Source organism: Lepidochelys kempii, chromosome 11 (genome assembly GCF_965140285.1).
Source record: "Lepidochelys kempii isolate rLepKem1 chromosome 11, rLepKem1.hap1, whole genome shotgun sequence".
NCBI classification, from domain to species: Eukaryota; Metazoa; Chordata; order Testudines; family Cheloniidae; genus Lepidochelys; species Lepidochelys kempii.
Window position 1 is genome coordinate 39,650,211 of NC_136390.1, and position 18,445 is coordinate 39,668,655.

General features: G+C 44.6%; 1 protein-coding gene across 1 annotated transcript; it reads left to right on the forward strand.

Annotated features, from left to right (window-relative positions):
• The first annotated feature begins 3,390 nt into the window (after positions 1 to 3,390).
• SP5 (Sp5 transcription factor) lies at positions 3,391 to 7,180 on the forward strand. Its single transcript, XM_073304743.2, has 2 exons — positions 3,391 to 3,659; positions 4,418 to 7,180. The coding sequence occupies exons 1-2, from the start codon at positions 3,609 to 3,611 to the stop codon at positions 5,465 to 5,467; spliced, it is 1,101 nt and encodes a 366-aa protein (XP_073160844.1). The 5' UTR covers positions 3,391 to 3,608; the 3' UTR covers positions 5,468 to 7,180.
• Positions 7,181 to 18,445: the final 11,265 nt, after the last annotated feature.

An 18,445-nucleotide genomic window follows, 5' to 3' on the forward strand; every position in this document is an offset into this window, starting at 1 on the left:
GCTGGGTCTGGCCTTAGCCCTCGCTGCTTTAAAACTCCGTCCCTGCTATTACAGCCTAGTCGTTATGCCGTGGAATTTGGGTTTACGTAGAAGTGTCATGTTTCATCTGCGTATATACCGCAGCGTACGTTTTAGCTGTGTAACCCAGATAGTAGCTGCTTGAATTGACCCTCTTCTACCCCCACATTGGGTGGGTTTGGGTTTTTTTGTGGTTGTGGAATCCTATTCCATTCTGCCTCTTTTAAGGGCTGGTTCGTGTCTTGGTCCTGACCTTTGATGTCTCTTTATTTTACATTAGCAAGTAGCAGCCGCCCACTGCTCATGAAAATAGTGCTTTGGGTAACTGACTTGGCATTTGGCCTTGATACCTGTATCTCCTGATAACTGAAACAAATTTCTAAAATAAATATTGTACTTTGATCTTCCAGTCCTGCATTTTTAATGACAGCTCTGAGCATCACTTCATTAAGAATACATTTCAGGAGACCGAAATGCTCCGAGTTTGAACACTAATTATGTGTACAGAAAATTACTGCTGCAACATTTCATTATTCTGCCCATTGTTTGTTCCGGAAACTAGAAATTCCCCCTCAATTTTTTAAGTCAATTGCTTCCATCCATGCGGAGTTTATGGGATCCCAGGTATGGATTCCATATAGGAACTTAATCCAACTTTCTACTAACTGTTTTGCAATGTAACAAATCATTCTGCATATTCAAAATACGTGGAGGAATAATTTATATGAAGGGGAAAGGGAAACACCAGCGCGTTCAGTTGTTTTAAAAATTGTACCTTTGACTTCCATTTCGTTTCTGAATTTTATGATTCAAATAATTCCTTAATCAAAGATACAATTCACGCGTGAAAAAGATCTCGCTAGAAATCAGATCAAACTTTTTGTAAAAGTTTAAGAACGGGGAAAGTGACATATTCTGACGTGGGTGGTTCGCTTATTACATCTCCAGGAAAGAGACGTGTCATCAGAATGGGCAGGAATGAGGATCCTATCCATTGTGTGTTGTGTCCCGGCAACTCGAACCTCTTGTTCTGCCCCGAGTGTTGCTTCTGGAGTAAAACCGGATGGGTGCGCGTTTCTGTCCCTTGCCTAAACAAAACGGCGAGTAGGCTGCGTCCAAGGAGCCCCGGGCACTACACGTGTGTGTGTTCAAGTCACCCGGGAAAAGTCCGCAAAGGACCAGCGGACGGCTGCGGAGATTTCTAAGTGGCCCAGAGTGAGCGCCTTGCCCCTGCTCCCCAGCGATTCGATGCCTCTGTTGTTGGAGCGCTGGAGCTGCTGCATTCACTCGCATGTTTTCAATCAGCTGTAAACATTTCCCAATTCTCTGGGAGGAGAGATCACACGCAAGGCACGGCCAGCGTTTGGTTGTAAGTTTGGCTGGGAATTCCTGTGTCCCACTCCGGCGCTCTCCGATTGTCTGTCATAGGTGTTACAATCCTACCCAGGGGTCCTGGAGACCAGTAATTACCAGCTCCTCCTCGCCCTCTGCTATCAGGTGAGGACAACAAGAAATGACCGCCCCAAAACCATACTCTACATTGCAAACAGACCCAGATATCAGCTTCCCCGAATAATTCACCAAGTTTTGGAGGCGTCTTTATCTCTAGGTTATACATGGCAGAGAAGTCTTGAACATTAGCAATGGGGCTGAATCGATTTAAAGCTTGGGTGTGTTGTACTCATTTCCATAGTGTCGATCTGATGAAGCATTTACAAGTCCCAGGGAAGAGCCTCAAGTGACTCATGCATTAGGGGGTCAGTGTTGGGGGGGGGGGAGCAGCGGGAGCCCAAACTTCTCCCCAGGACTCAATATGGAGCCGTGGGAGAGGACCTGGCACTTTAATCCCTTCAAAGAAACCGATCTGATTCAAGCCCCACCACTCTTGGAAGTCGTTGAGAGGCCAGTGATTGTTTCTACAGGAAAGCCAGATAAAGATCTCTGTGTGCTGGCGTTTAAAAAGGCTTCCTTGGCAACGTGAATACAATTGACCCCGACGGCTACTGGGAGGCTCGAGTTACCTGGGGGAACAGTTACAGAAATGTGCGCGAAAGGAGGGGCAGGGCACTCCCTGCTCTCACGTTTGGCCAAGATATTCACGAACGTCCTGGGCCGTCACGTGCCCGCATCGATCCGGCCGCCGTAGCTAGCGGGGAGGGGATGGAAGCAGAGCGGGCTGTGACCCGGCGGGAGAGCGCGCGGCGCTGGGCTGCCCCTCACACCGCTCCCCGCCGCGGGCGCGCACCCTGGGGCGGGCGGCGGGGTGCCGCTGGGAGCCGAGCGCCGGGCCGGGGGAGGCTGGGAAGCCCCTGGCGCGGTTTTCTCGCCCACGTGGGGTTTTAAAACACGGCCGGAGCCCCAGAGCTGGGAGGAAGCGATTCAGCGGAGCTGCGGCCAGCGGCAGGAGGGCAACAAGCGGCTTCGGCGGAGGTCGGAGTAATAGTTCCCCGGTGTGGCCACCCGTGCTACAGTTCCGACAGTTTGAACTGGGAGGCGTTTGACGCACAAACCGTTCAGTTTAACACACAAACGCTACCGAGAGAGACGTTCACCTTCACTTTAAAAAAAAAAAAAAGTCACGTCTTTTGCGCACCTTTATATCGCCCTCCTCCCCCCGGGGAAAGGACACTTTCTCTGTGATTTTCGCAGTCTTTTAAGTTTTAATGCTGATTGCACGTGACCAACGAACCCCTCATTGTAACTCCGCTACATCGACCCCTGGCTTGAGCCCAGCGCCTCCGTAATTACAGAAAATACAGAGAGCACAGAGAGCTCTTCCTGCAAGCAGCACCAGAGCGGGGGGAATGTGCGTTAGCTAAGCCATCTCGATGGAGTTCGCTTTTCTCAGCTTCAGGAGAGAGAGGAAAAAACCGTCGGGAAGTTTTGCAGCTGGGATCTCCCAGCCCGGCTCAGGTGAACTTGCTGTGTTTGTATTGTTACTTTGAGTCATCAAACTCTAACAGCGGAATCCGCCGGCAGATTTCTCTGGGGATAACAAAGACACATTGTCACTTTAGGGCTCTGCTACAAATCCTTAATTGCACACACACACAAAAAGGCAGCCAGGGGTGGGGAGATCCAGTGTCTTGAGCATCCAATGCGTGGGTCTCCAGGCGGTCTCCTTTGATCAAGAAAATCCAATTATTTGTGTATATACATTTCCCACATAGTGATTACTTCATTAATTGTCCCGCCTTTATCTCCTCCTTTCCCATCCCCCCTAATAATCAGTTCTTTTATCCAGACCAACAAACACACCATAGGAGCTTTGTGGATTCAAAGGATTTGCTTTCGCTTCTGAAAGAGCCGCTATTCTTTGATGATTGGGTAGCGGCAAACTTCAAAGCCATAAATCTTCCCTCTGACTGGCTGGCGGCCCAGCAAAGTCCTTATCAAATTCTTGGAGGTGATCCTGGTGCAGTCAGACAGTCCGCGCAGATCGCGCAGCGCGGGGGGGTGGGCCGGACGCAGAGCACAGAGATCAGAGGGAAGGAGAGAAAAGGAAGCTGGGCAGCTCCTCGTCTTCCCCGTGGCGTCTCCATGCCTCGGCACTGCCCCGGTGTCCTCCCCTCGCTCCGGGAGCAGTAACTATGGCCGCAGTGGCCGTCCTCCGGAACGACTCCCTGCAGGCTTTCCTCCAGGTCAGTACCGGCGCCTCCCAAGGAGAGCCCAGCTGGGGCGGGGGGGGGGGGGGGGCCGGCTGGCGGCTCGCTGTGTGTCTCACACTCTGACAAAGAGGAACATAAGTTTGAAGTTATGGGGGAGACAACGCCCCAAGTAACGCTAAAGCAGGGGGCAGCCAGGCTACTTTGCTCTGGGGATTGCGAAGGCAGTGTCAGCCCGTAACCGTAAGAGGCTTGCTGCAGCTGAAAGGACAGCTCTCAAAGTAAACTAAAGAAATCTCCTTGGATTAATAACTCCCCACTCCGTTTAGAGTCCGGCTGGTCACTAGATGAGTAAGATCTTTGGGGGGCTCAAACCATTCGCCTGCCACGGGCACTGTAAACAGTCACTCCTGGGCTACGGAGCAGCGTCGGGGGGTTGAGTGATGGGCATTCACTTCTGCATGCGGGATCTAGGGTTAGTTGAAAGAACACACAGCACAGAGCAGGCGTGTGTTTAGAGAGCGGGAGAGACGCTAGTTGTGGCTTGTCCTGCTGCTGACTCAGGCTTCTCTTTACAGACAGCTCAGTATTGTCTGGGGAAAGTTTCTGCCCATGTGATGACCGATTAGAGCTCTCCGGTTCCCTGGAGAACACACACAGAAACTTTCCTGTTCCTTGAGCTGCAGCGTCTGCTGGTGGGTGCAAAGGGGAGACGATCGCGGGGTAGGCAGCAACAACAAATGCTCTGGGAGCGGTTAGTGACCTGATCTTTTTCCTCCCTCGCCCACATGCAGGATCGCACCCCCAGCGCCTCTCCAGACTTGGCGAAGCACTCGCCCCTGGCGCTCTTGGCCGCCACCTGTAGCCGGATCGGACAGCCGGGCGCCGCCCCTTCGGATTTCCTGCAGGTCTCCTACGACCCGGCTCTGGGATCCCCATCCAGGATCTTCCACCCGTGGAGTAGCGAGATGCCAGCCCATTCCCCCGGGGGGCTCCCCCCTCCGCATCCCAGCCTGGGGCTCACCCCCCAGAAGAGCCACCTGCAGCCTTCCTTCGGGGGCGCTCACGAGCTGCCCCTCACCCCCCCGGCTGACCCCTCCTACGCCTATGAGTTCTCCCCAGTCAAGATGCTCCCTTCCTCCATGGCCGCCTTACCCTCCAGCTGCCCCCCGGCCTACGTCCCCTACGCCGCCCAGGCCGCCCTGCCTCCCGGCTACTCCAACCTGCTGCCCCCGCCGCAGCCCTGCAGGCAGCTCTCCCCCAACCCAGCCCCCGAGGACATCCCCTGGTGGAGCCTCCAGCAAGCGGGGGCGCCGGGCGGCTGCGGCCACCGCTTCCCTGGCGCCGCCCTGCCGAGGAGCCTGGTGCTGGGCCCCTCGGACCTGGCCCAGTACCAGACGCAGATCGCCGCCCTGCTGCAGACCAAGCCACCCCTGGCGGCCACGGCCCGGCGCTGCCGCCGCTGCCGCTGCCCCAACTGCCAGGCGGCGGCGGGCAGCGCCCCGGAGGCGGAGCCGGGCCGGAAGAAGCAGCACATCTGCCACATCCCGGGCTGCGGCAAGGTCTACGGCAAGACCTCGCACCTGAAGGCGCATCTGCGCTGGCACACGGGCGAGCGGCCCTTCGTCTGCAACTGGCTCTTCTGCGGCAAGAGCTTCACGCGCTCGGACGAGCTGCAGCGGCACCTGCGGACTCACACGGGCGAGAAGCGCTTCGCCTGCCCCGTCTGCAACAAGCGCTTCATGCGCAGCGACCACCTGGCCAAGCACGTGAAGACCCACCAGAACAAGAAGCTCAAAGCCGCGGGCGACGGCGTGAAGCGGGAGGACACGCGGGGCCTGTGACCCGGGCCCGCCGCCCGGCCGGAGAAAGTCGGGACCCACCGCCCCGCCTGAGGGGCCCCCGCAGCCGGAGCCCTGTCCCGGGGGGACCTGCAGCCCTGGGAGGGGCAGGAGCTGCGCCTGCGTCCGCGGCCCTGGCCGGGGAGAGCTCTGGGCTTTGCCGCCTTCTCCCGGGAGGCGCTCTAGCCCTGCGAGGGCGATCGAGGACCCGTGCCCGGCCCAGGAGGGCCTAAGGTCTGCGGCCCCGGCGCTCTGGGAACTGGAGCCCTGCCCTGGAGATTTACAGGCCCCCCCCCCCCCCCCGGCGGCACTGCCCTATACCGCCCCGTTGTCCTGAAGAAGCCCTTGGACAAGTCCCCTTCTCTGGCCCCAGGGCAAAGATGCGGGAAATACATGACTCCTTTACGCCTTGCTACTGGCATCAGGATCTTTTTCGCTGCTGCTCAATGGGAGTGAAGTGCCAGCTGTTTCCAGCCCACTGTCCCGCTCCCGTCCAGGGAGAGCTCTCGACGCAGGCTGGGCCATAGGATCACTCCCCCAGTTTGGAAACGGGGTTACTTACAAGGGGCTGCTCTAAGACAGTAAATCGGAGCAGCAGCGTTAGTCTGGGGACCTGGCTCTTGCGTCCTCATTTCTTTCAGGGGAAGAGACTGAACTTTTGTGTACAGGTTATTTAATAGCTTTGTTTGAATAAAAGTGTTTTTCTTGTCCTTGGCTCCACGCGGGGCTCCAGCATGAGATGTTTCTGTAAAGCGACCTGCAACTGCAGCGTGAAAATAAATACATTAACACTGGGGTCACATTAGGAAGATCCCACTGAGTCGGTTTCATTTGATCTTTTCTTCCTTCTGGAGGCTTTACAAAACGCCGCAGTTTGAAGAACTATTTTATCGTTTATTTAGTCTGAACAAATGCATCGACCACATTTATTTGGTAAAAACCCAACTGTTGCAATAGCTTAAGCCACAATCTGTTCCCCACATTTCATGCTCTCAGATATCTTTGCCAAGACAAGACAAAGTTTTCATAGTATTCCTTATGGAATGCATTGCGATCTACAGGGATAATCTAACTTTATAAGACTAACTTCCGCTGAGTGCACTTTACCTATAATACGGATGTTAGTCCAAACTTCAGCAATGTTTAACATTAAACTTTAACAACAGAGTGCGAATTGTTTTAGGAATAACAATTGCAAACTTTGTAAATGGTCGAAAATGTGGGGTCCTTTGGGCTGATGCTGTGTTCACTAGTTCTGGTAAAGCCAAGCCATAGGCATAAAGGGGGAACAAAAGATGAAAAAAATAATTAAATCTTCACAGACTAGATGGTACAAACTGTATTCTGAATCCAAGGAAAGGTGGGAATAGTCAGAGTTAATACACACTTCTTATATAAAAAGAAATGCATGACAGCATGATATTGTGCGTCAGCTTTAACGAGCCATTTCCTGCCTTTTGTTGGGCTATGTCACAGCACGATTAAAAATACTATTCATATTTTAATTTTCCTTTTGTTTAACCATTGCACTGTTTTGGGCGCAGGGTATACACAATGCTCCCTCTCGTCCAAGAGGCCAAAATTACTATCAAGTAACTGTTGAGTAAGTCAGCATCTAGTGATTTTTTTACACACACTTATGTACTTGAAATATGATATTTACCAAAAAACTAATACAGCTCCCTTTGAGGCATTATCAGTCATGTATGTATATATTTAGGCACTGTATACTGTTGCCAAATGTCTTTTAAAAGTAATTACTGTATTTTACATTAGGCAATTTGCTAATAAAAAAATTAAAGTAATTATAAAAAAAATCAAACCAACCAGGATCTTTGACTAATCACTTGCAAAATGTCACTTTTAAAAATAGGGGCTAATATATTAACAATTCTCTATGGGATAGAAACATAAAACTCCATTAATTATCAATAAAAAAGTCAAAGGTTCTTTTAACAAATTGGTCAAAACTTGTTTTTAGGTTGAATATTACATGTGAAATTTCAGGCTCAAATAGACCTGTGAAGTGGGTATTGTAATAGAAGTTCTGGGACAGGCTTAATTATAAATACAGATATTGCTTGCCAGACAGCTTTTAATCAAGTGTTGGAGTTAGCAGTTTTAAAAATATTTAGAATGTTTAATGATGGTAAATGTAAAATTGATGGTGTTATATATTTTTTTAAGATTTTATCTCTCTATGAAAAGAGCCCAATTCAAAAGTACTCCAGTGAACCTTAACATCTGAAACACTTAGGAGTTCCTGTCTAATTTGTAATTCTCCAAAATTGCATATTACATCTATAGGAGAATATATTCATTTGTATGATCCTAAAATAATTTCTGCAGCAATAATTTCAGGGTCAAAGTATTAAATTAATGTGATATAATGAGCTATTAAAGATTCTTGCATATCTATTCTATAATATCTTATATGACAGAAATAGTTTAATTTTAATGAATTAGTGAAATTCCATTGCTAAATATACATTTAGATATAACTTTAGGCTGCTGATACTACTTAATGACATATTTATTTATATTGTAAAGAAGAAAGCAACAATAACAGGGAAAATGATAGGCATACAGAGGGTCCAGATCCATAGGTCCTCACTCAGGCAACACTTTCACTGAGCCAAGAACAGGCCCTGAATATGTTAACTATGTAATGATTTTCAATGTTAAAATATTTTCTGGTGTAAAATGGCTTCTTCTCAACCTTCCTTTCTTTGGGATTAAGTCACATTAAGTGGTTAGTACAATTAACTCAACAAGATATAGAGAGCTTCAAATTTAGCACTGGTTTAAATAGGAACTTGTTTCACAAAACAGGGAAATGACCAATTTTTAAAAAATCATTCAATTCCATGTACATTTCAATTCTATTCAATTCCACTTCTAAAGGAAATGGACAGTGCTGTTGCTGATAGCAATGGGGAGAAAGGACATAAAGTTTTACAGTGTGAAAGCTCCATTCAAGAAATAATATCATAGACTTTGATGTTGCCACAGTACAAGGGCCTTTTGCTGCTAAAAAATGGAAAGACCAAAGTGAAGCACAAATATGAGGTGAACCAAAATATTTGTTTTATAGCAGGAGTTTGGTCTGTAATCTGTAAGAAATGCAGAGAAGGCTCCTATCTGTGACAGGGTTCAATTCCAATGCCTTTATCCTATTTACTAAACAAGGCTAACATAAATAGCCTGATGATCACTGATGCAGCAGAGTGGCAGTTTCTAAACTAGATCAGTATAGATAAAACTGTATTCTAATTGAATTACAGCATGGATTTGATCTGTATCTAGCTAATCAAAAGCCACACTATTTGTAACTGTTCATTTTTATGTTTACTTTTTTATAATTAAATTGGTCTTTAGTTAGCTGCTGTTCTTATATTTGTGGCTACTAATCAGATATATTACTCAGAGTGGGTGGGACACATTATTTCATTTGGTATAATGTACTTGGGGCCTGATCTTGCTTCCAGTGAAGTCAATGGCAAAACTCCCATTGACTTTGGTGTTGCCGGATCAAGCTCATAGTAAAGTGGTATGTTCTGTTTTGGCTGGTTCCTGAAGACAAAAGTGTTGAAGCAGATAAAGCTTTGCTATTGACTTAATTGCTAGCAGGATCAGGCCATAGGACTTTCAAATGGTAGAAGAGGGCCAGATAGTGCTATCACTATGTCATTGGGGATTTCTGCTAAAACAAACAAAAACCCTGAAGGCTTGATGTAGTCCATACATTTTACATGATACTCACATGTAAAACAGGAAAATGCTAACATTAAAAATACAGAAAGTCAACTTTAACAGAATGTTTGCAAGACAAAATATGCACTAATTTAAAACTTTATGTCAATGCTACCTAAAATCTTAATCTGTGTGGTAGTCAAAAAACGTCGTCTAAACTCTGAAAATCTGGAATCAGTGACAAATGTAAATATTGAAGCCTCAAAACTCATATAGAATTTAACGCTCCAATGAATTTTGTGATATAAGGAACAACACATTGCAATAACATATTGCATACATTTCTAGAACTTATTTCTACCTCAATTTGTACACTACACTAGAAGTAACTGTATTAACTTTGCATTCCTAAAATACATTGTGCACCTATAATTGCTTCCAATCAACTAGCTGTTAGTTTTATAAAATTAAATGCTTAATATTGTTTTACTATAAATGTTGAGTATGTATGCTATTCAAGTTTAATTCAGCTCTAAATTTTAAATCTTCTAGGTTATTTGCTATAACAGACACATCATATAGGCTAATTTATCTCACAGTTAATTCAAATTAATTTATAAGAAAAATACATTATGTGGTCTCAAAAATTAAATCTTGAAATGTTTTCTGTACAGTGTTGAAAGGTGACTTTCACAGCAGGGAAAACTTGGAAAAGAACATTTTATATTAAAAGAAAAAGATATATTCTCCATGACTATTATTAGCTAAAGGCCAAAATCTGCAATCCTGACTCAGGCCTTGAGCCAGACGTGACTCAGATGACTTCAGTAGGACTCATGCCTAAATGAGGATTGCAAAATGAGAATTTTAGTCTTTACAGATCACATTCCCTCTCTGCTTGATAATCCAACAAAACCATAATCTTGGGTTTATGAGAATCTCAGTCTGTTACTATAGAAGTAAATATAATATCACAATTTCAGCTGCATAACTTCACTTCCGAACTGAGTAGAAGGAGAAAGTAAATTGTGAAGGGAAATCTCTTCTTTAAACACACATCTTTGGTAAAGAAACAAAAGTGACAATGACAATTTTTTTTTAAAAAAAAAGGTAAATGAAATATATTTAAAATCTCTCGAGTTAAAGTGATGATTATAAAGTTGTAAAACCACTGAAGGTGATGTAGCTAATCTAACAGATTATGATTTATTAATAGCATGACTGGTAAATTCAACCAACAATAGGAAGTTCTGCATAAAAATCAGTGTCAGAATATGGTCCTGTGTTCTAAATTATTCCTGGGCATTTTTTGTGTGTTTTCAGATGGATTCTAGCTTATGAGGGTTAACATCCCAGACACCTCTTTTTTTCTAAGCATAATATCCATTTTTTTCTGTTGCACATTTCTCTTACACATTTAATAGTTGGGCTGTGTTGCATCTGAATCAGATTAGTTGCTACAGGCAGCTATATTTAAAGGTCTCTTACTTGACTGGGGTATCCACTAAAATAATGTCCACATATATGATTCTTCCCTCCATGACAGAAAGCAAATAGATGTAATTTGTTAAAGATGTAATCACATAATTGGGACGTATTGGGATTTTTGCTGATATCTATAGATTACATTAATTTTAGAGTAACTCTAGCTCACATATTACAAATTTGAACATTGTCATTACTCTCATCTGATCTCACAGACTGTTGAATACTGAAGAAAGGCAATATTACATACTTTAGTTTTATTTATTGGACATGATGTACATTCTACCCTTCACTTTCTTTATTATGCTGAAACATTATCCCCAATAGTATTTCAGGCTTTGATATAATCATTAGACATGCGGCAGTCCACTTGTAGCTTAGGTATTATTCAATATATTCCCTCCATGCAGAGGACCAACACAGTACCTATGCACCTTTAAATGAGTCTTAAGCAGTGCATAGGCATTATGCTGGTCCTCATCTGGGTGAATTTCATTCTATATGTAGTGAAATACACACAGACTATCCAGTTTATTGACAAGAAATTTTATGACTTTAGAATAGATCCTCTATTCTTATTTTTATTCTTCCAACTATTTTAAAAGATCTAGGCTTACTCATTAATTATATACCCATTTTAGTGAAGTTCATCTGAATTCTTATTTAAAGATATGCAGATTTCAGTTACCTCAGCAGATGATGGATTTACCTGCCAACCCACAGGTCAGGTAGATTTTCACGCCAAACTTGTGAAAAATATGTCGTGCATCTACTGTAATTCCCTAACCCTTTAAGAAAAATGAACTTCAAAACAATATTTCCTCCCACAAAGGACATCCTATTAGATATTTTAATAATCGCATTTACAGCACCTTTCATCCAAGGACCTGAAAGTGTTTTGCAATCAGTAAGCCTCACAACAGTTGGATAAGTATGATACCTATTATAGAGAAGCATAAACTAAGGCCCAGAGTGGTCAAATGATATGTCCACATCATAACAAGTCAACATAAGAGCTGGAAGAGAATTCGGAAGTCCTGCTTGCAATTGTATTGCTCTCATTCTTTGATAATATTCTTTCCCTTTGTGATATGTTATAATGGGTGAGCTTCCTAATAAGATAAATCTTTAAAAAAAATCAAACCCACATCCTGATCTTGCAATTGTTCCATCGTCAGACTCATTCAGAAATGAATGCTCTGCTCTGGATAGCTCTGGTTGAATTTAAGCCCTGGTTCTAACACCAAGAAACAGCATGAGTCAACGGAAGAGCCAGGTCACCCCGTCACAATATTTTATTGTGAGGACACCAATTGTGATGTCACAAATCCAGCATTATATTACTGTAGCTTTTTGCATGGGATGCAAGATGAACCATGACTTAAAAGCCCTTAATTAGAACACAATTATTTTTGACAAGTAGAAGGAACATTGGAAAAAGCATAAGAAAAGTACAAAAATATACGATTAAATAGAGTATATAGTAAGTTTTTTCGTAGTTAGAAAGTTCCTAATTGCATCTTCCAAGTCCCTAGCTGGATTTAAAAAAACATAGTTTGTGGCTACAATTTCGTTATTGTTATTAAAGTGTAGAATTTTCTGTTAAAACTAGATATTTTTCTATTACCTGCAAGGTACCTACTATATATGGCAGTATGTAGCTCTCCAGACAAGATTCCAGCATTAAGTTACATAACATACTCCTCAAAACCATTCTGATCTTTTTAAAATGGGAAGGAGTCCACAAAGCACTTTTTCAAAATAGTCTGTAATTGTAAAGCAGGTAAAAGGAAACATTATTAGACCAAACCCCACAGTTCTTACTTGGGGGCCCTACCACCCTTATTCAGGACCAGATTATACCTTTGCGACTTGCACATGGAGGCCCTCCACATGCAGATCTCTCCCTTTCCATGCTAAAGGGAGATGTCTCCTCTGCAGCATTCCCCCTTCTGCCAAACAGCTCTCCACAGATCCAGGATGTACACGTGGGGAAGGACACATTATTTATATACATGCACACTGTTTCCCTATCAGAGATTAGATAAGAACATGAGACCTCCCATGTTAAGGGCTTGTCTACACATAAACCACTACAGCAGCAGAGTGGGATTCTCCCATTGGCATAGATAATTGACCTCTCTGAGAGGCAGTAGCTAGGTCAATGTGAGAATTCTCCTGTTGACTTAGAGCTGTCTACACTGGGGGTTAGGTTGGGTTAACTGCATTGCTCAGGGCTGTGGATTTTTCCCTCCCCTGAGTGATGTAGTTATAGCTACCTAATTTCCTAGGGCTTGGCTACACTTGTGAGTTACAGTGCAATAAAGAAGCCCCAGGCGCACTAGCTCACTAACTCCACACTGGCAAGGCACATAGAGCTCTCTGACTCTGCGGCTACAGCACTGCTGGTACTGCACCTTGGCGAGTGGAATAACGTTTGCTGCGCCCTCGCTGGAGTGCTGCAGCACCAGTGTGAACGAGGTGTTGCTTTACTGTGCTCTGATCAGCCTCCAGAAACGTCCCATAATCCCCTTAAGTCAAGTGGCCACTCTTGTCATTGTTTGGAATTGGCTGGAGGAATGTGGAAATGCTCTTTGAAAGCTCTGTTTCTGACAGCCAGCTGCTTATCTGCTCCGAGACAAAGCAACCATTAGTGTGGAATGCTGTGTGTGAGAGAGGCAAGGGGGGTCTGCTGCTGTCTGAACTTACAAGACAGCATGCTGACATGCTCTCTCCCCCCCAACATACACACAACACTCTCCCTGTCACACTCCACCCCACCCCCACCCCCACATTTGAAAAGCATGTTGCAGCCACTTGCATGCTGGGATAGCTGCCCATAATGCACCATTCCCAATGCTGCTGCAAGTGGTGCAAATGTGGCCACGCCAGTGAGCTTGAAGCTGTCAAGTGCGGACAGACTGCAGCGCTTTCCCTACTGTGCTCTCCAAAGGCTGGTTTAACTCAAAGCGCTCTACATCTGCAAGTGTAGCCATGCTCTTTGTGTAGACCAGGGCTGTGTTAGACCAATGGTCCACCTAGCCAAGAATCCTGCTTCTGACAGTGGCCAGTACCAGAGCTTCAGGGGGAGTTTACAGAACAGTGCAATATGGAGAAATCCACTCTATCTTCCCCTCCTGGCTTCTGGCAGTCAGAGGTTCAGAACTGCCCTTATCATGGGGTTACATCCCTAACCATCTTGGCTAATAGCTGTTGATAGACCTATCCTCCTAAAATTATCTAGTTCTTTTTTAACCCAGTTATACTCCTGGCCATTACAACATCCCAAGACAATGAGTTCCACAGGTTAATTGTGCATTATGTGAAAAAGTATTTCTTCTTGTTTTCTATTAAACCTGATGCCTATTAATTCATTGGGTGACCCTTGGCTTTTGTATTGTGGGAAAGGGCGAATAATACTTCTCTGTTCACCTTTTCCACACCGTTCATGATTTTATAGATTTCTATTATGCCCCCGCAATAGTCTCTTTTTTAAGATGAACAGCTCAAATCTTTTTAGTCTCTCCTTGTATAGAAGCCGTTCCTAGCCTTGTTCCTCTTTGTTGCCTTCTATAAATCTTTTCCAGTTCCACTATATCCTTTTGAGGTGGGATGATCAGAACTGGACACAGTAGTCACGGTGCAGTTGAACCATAGTTTTATATACTGGAATTATGATATTATCTGCCTTATTTTCTACCCCTTTCCTAACAGTTCTTAACATACCGTTAGCCTTTTTGACCGCAGCTGCACATTGAGCTGAAGTTTTCAGAGAACTATCCACAATGACTCCAAGGTCTCTTTCTTGAGAGGTGACAGCTCATTTAAAACCCATCATTATATGTGTGTATCAGAGTAACAAACGTGTTAGTCTGTATTCGCAAAAGAAAAGGAGTACTTGTGGCACCTTAGAGACTAACCAATTTATTTGAGCATAAGCTTTCGTGAGCTACAGCTCACTTCATCGGATGCATACTCTGGAAAGTACAGAAGATCTTTTTATACACACAAACCATGAAAAAATGGGTGTTTACCACTACAAAAGGTTTTCTCTTCCCCCACCCCACTCTCCTGCTGGTAATAGCTTATCTAAAGTGATCACTCTCCTTACAATGTGTATGATAATCAAGATGGGCCATTTCCAGCACAAATCCAGGGTTTAACAAGAACGTCTGGGGGGGGGTGGTAAGGAAAAAACAAGGGGCAATAGGTTACCTTGCATAATGATTTAGCCACTCCCAGTCTCTATTCAAGCCTAAGTTAATAGTATCCAATTTGCAAATGAATTCCAATTCAACAGTCTCTCGCTGGAGTCTGGTTTTGAAGTTTCTCTGTTGTAATATCGCAACTTTCATGTCTGTAATCGCGTGACCAGAGAGATTGAAGTGTTCTCTGACTGGTTTATGAATGTTATAATTCTTGACATCTGATTTGTGTCCATTTATTCTTTTACGTAGAGACTGTCCAGTTTGACCAATGTACATGGCAGAGGGGCATTGCTGGCACATGATGGCATATATCACGTTGGTGGATGTACAGGTGAACGAGCCTCTGATAGTGTGGCTGATGTTATTAGGCCTTGTGATGGTGTCCCCTGAATATATATGTGGGCACAGTTGGCAACAGGCTTTGTTGCAAGGATAGGTTCCTGGGTTAGTGGTTCTGTTGTGTGGTATGTGGTTGCTGGTGAGTATTTGCTTCAGGTTGGGGGGCTGTCTGTAGGCAAGGACTGGCCTGTCTCCCAAGATTTATGAGAGTGTTGGGTCATCCTTCAGGATAGGTTGTAGATCCTTAATAATGCATTGGAGGGGTTTTAGTTGGGGGCTGAAGGTGACGGCTAGTGGCGTTCTGTTATTTTCTTTGTTAGGCCTGTCCTGTAGTAGGTGACTTCTGGGAATTCTTCTGGCTCTATCAATCTGTTTCTTCACTTCCGCAGGTGGGCATTGTAGTTGTAAGAATGCTTGATAGAGATCTTGTAGGTGTTTGTCTCTGTCTGAGGGGTTGGAGCAAATGCGGTTGTATCGCAGAGCTTGGCTGTAGACAATGGATTGTGTGGTGTGGTCAGGGTGAAAGCTGGAGGCATGGAGGAAGGAATAGCAGTCAGTAGGTTTCCAGTATAGGGTGGTGTTTATGTGACCATCATTTATTAGCACTGTAGTGTCCAGGAAGTGGATCTCTTGTGTGAACTGGACCAGGCTGAGGTTGATGGTGGGATGGAAATTGTTGAAATCATGGTGGAATTCCTCAAGGGCTTCTTTTCCATGGGTCCAGATGATGAAGATGTCAAGTAGAGTAGGGGCGTTAGGGGACAAGAGCTGAGGAAGCGTTGTTCTAAGTCAGCCATAAAAATGTTGGCATACTGTGGGGCCATGCGGGTACCCATAGCAATGCTGCTGATTTGAAGGTATACATTGTCCCCAAATGTGATCACTTTAGATAAGTTATTACCAGCAGGAGAGTGGCGTGGGGAGAGAGAAAATCTTTTGTAGTGGTAAACACCCATTTTTTCATGGTTTGTGTGTATAAAAAGATCTTCTGTACTTTCCACAGTATGCATCCGATGAAGTGAGCTGTAGCTCACGAAAGCTTATGCTCAAATAAATTGGTTAGTCTCTAAGGTGCCACAAGTACTCCTTTTCTTTATATGTGTGTAGTTGGGATTATTTTTTCCAGTATGCTTTTGTGATTGGGTGGACAAAACCCACACTAGAGAACAAGGAGTTAAGGAGCAACTCTGGGCCCAGGTGACCCCAACAAGCCACACCTGCAAAGCCTGCACAAGCTGGAGACGGTGCTTAAAAGGGGAAGCAGAGCTGCTCAGAGGAGAGCAGGCAGCGGAAGGAAGCAGAGCTCTGCAGAAATACTTTCCCAGGAGTTCTTGTAACCCGCGGCCTTGCTAAACAGACCTTATAGGACCTACAAAGGAGAGATAGTTGACTGATTGGGAAGGTCAGAGATTGTGTTTGTTATTCTGTAATTTACTCCATAGGAAGAAGGGAAATGTGGGTAGGAAATAGTTCCGGGGGTAGGCAGCTGCATAGTACCCTAAAGTGCAGAACATAGCTGCCCACCAAAAGCCCTAAAAGAAGCTGAAGGACAGGACTATAAGTGAGAAGGAACAACCACCAGCTGCACCCCTGCCTGAGCCTTAGGTGACACTGGTGGTGAGTGTTCCCATTTTACAGCATTACTTTTCAATGTTGAATTTCATCTGCCATTTTGCTGGCTGCTACTCAGTTTTGTTAGGTCCCCTGTAATTCTTCTCAGTCAGCTTTGGACTTAACTATCTTAAATAACTCTGTAACATTTGCAAGCTTTGACACTGTACTGTTCACTCCCTTTTCCAAATCATTAATGGATCTGCTGAACAGCATATGTCCCAGTACCGATTCTTGGGGGATCACTCCCCATTGTTTATCCCTTCCCATTGTGAAAACTGACCATTAATTCCTACTCTTTGTTTCCTGTGTTTTAACCAATTACTGATAATTGAGAGAACTTCCCTGTTATCCCATCACTACTTAGTTTCCTTAAGAGCCTTTGGTGAGGGACCTTGTCAAAGACTCTCTGAAAATCCAAGTACGCTATATTGACTGGATCACCCTTTTCCACATGCTTGTTGACACCCTCAAAGCATTCTAAGAGATTGGTGAGGTATGACTTCACTTTACAAAAGCAATGTTAACTCTTCCCCAACAAATAATGTACAACTATATCTGATACCCCCATTCTTTACTATAATTTCTACCAGTTTGCCCAGTACTGAAGTTAGGCTCACGAGTGAGAATTGCCTCTGGACCCTTTTTATAAAAATTGGTGTAAAGAGAAGTCAGCCTGAGGCTGTCCAGTGGGCATTCTGTGCCATTTCTCAGGGAAGGGAGGCAATGGCTCCACCTCCTCCCATCCCCTTCTGGGTGATTTTTCTCCCTAGAGGAAGCAAGAACAGAGCAGTCTCTTTTCGCAGTGACTGCGCTTGTGCTTTGTGCTTGCAGGGCTGTGGTGGAGGGAAGGTCTTTGAAGAGCCCTGCAAGGGTCAATCAAAATCTTGACACCTAATTACTTTACACTTTTTAAAAAGAATTGCATGTTGACCTTAGTGGCTAAATACAGTAGGCTTGATTCTCTATTGTACATTATTTTACAACAGTGTAACTCCATTGACTTCATTGGAGTTACTCTTCATGTACACAATAAGAACTGGTTTCAGGGTAGCAGCCGTGTTAGTCTGTATTCGCAAAAAGAAAAGGAGTACTTGTGGCACCTTAGAGACTAACAAATGTATTTGAGCATAAGCTTTCGTGAGCTACAGCTCACTTCATTGGAGGAGAATTAGGGCCAGGGTGTTAATATTTTTCAGTAGTCAAAGGTAATCATCTTTTCAATTTTTCCCAAATATTAACCAAATCTTCTTATATGTGCCTACATGAGACCAAATCTTATGAGCTTTTTAATAAAAAGATTGTCAAGGTCATTATACAGCTTATTAAATCTACAGTATTTGCAAAGGAAAGGTATAGAGGGTATGTTCAGTGTTTGAATAGTTAAGTTAGACAGAGATCACAATCAGACAGCACTGTGAGCAGTGCTATCAGAGTAATTAGACTGACTGATATCATGGGGTACTATAAGTAAAACTGACTTTGGAGTAACACAATTAATGTATGCAAACTCTAAAACTACTACACTAATATATGGCTCTACCCCAATCACTTCTTGGAAATGACATGGAGGACTGCAATGCTCAGTGCACCCCCAACATCTCACCAAAGGCAGGTTCTTCCCTCCCCCACCCTTGTCAGCTGA

What these genes read in the sequence shown, in the direction of transcription:
- SP5 (XM_073304743.2), top strand. Translation starts at nt 3,609, where the DNA reads ATGGCCGCAGTGGCCGTCCTCCGGAACGACTCCCTGCAGGCTTTCCTC. An exon ending in CCCTGCAGGCTTTCCTCCAG is followed by an intron (nt 3,660 to 4,417) that starts GTCAGTACCGGC and finishes GCCCACATGCAG; the next exon opens with GATCGCACCCCCAGCGCCTC.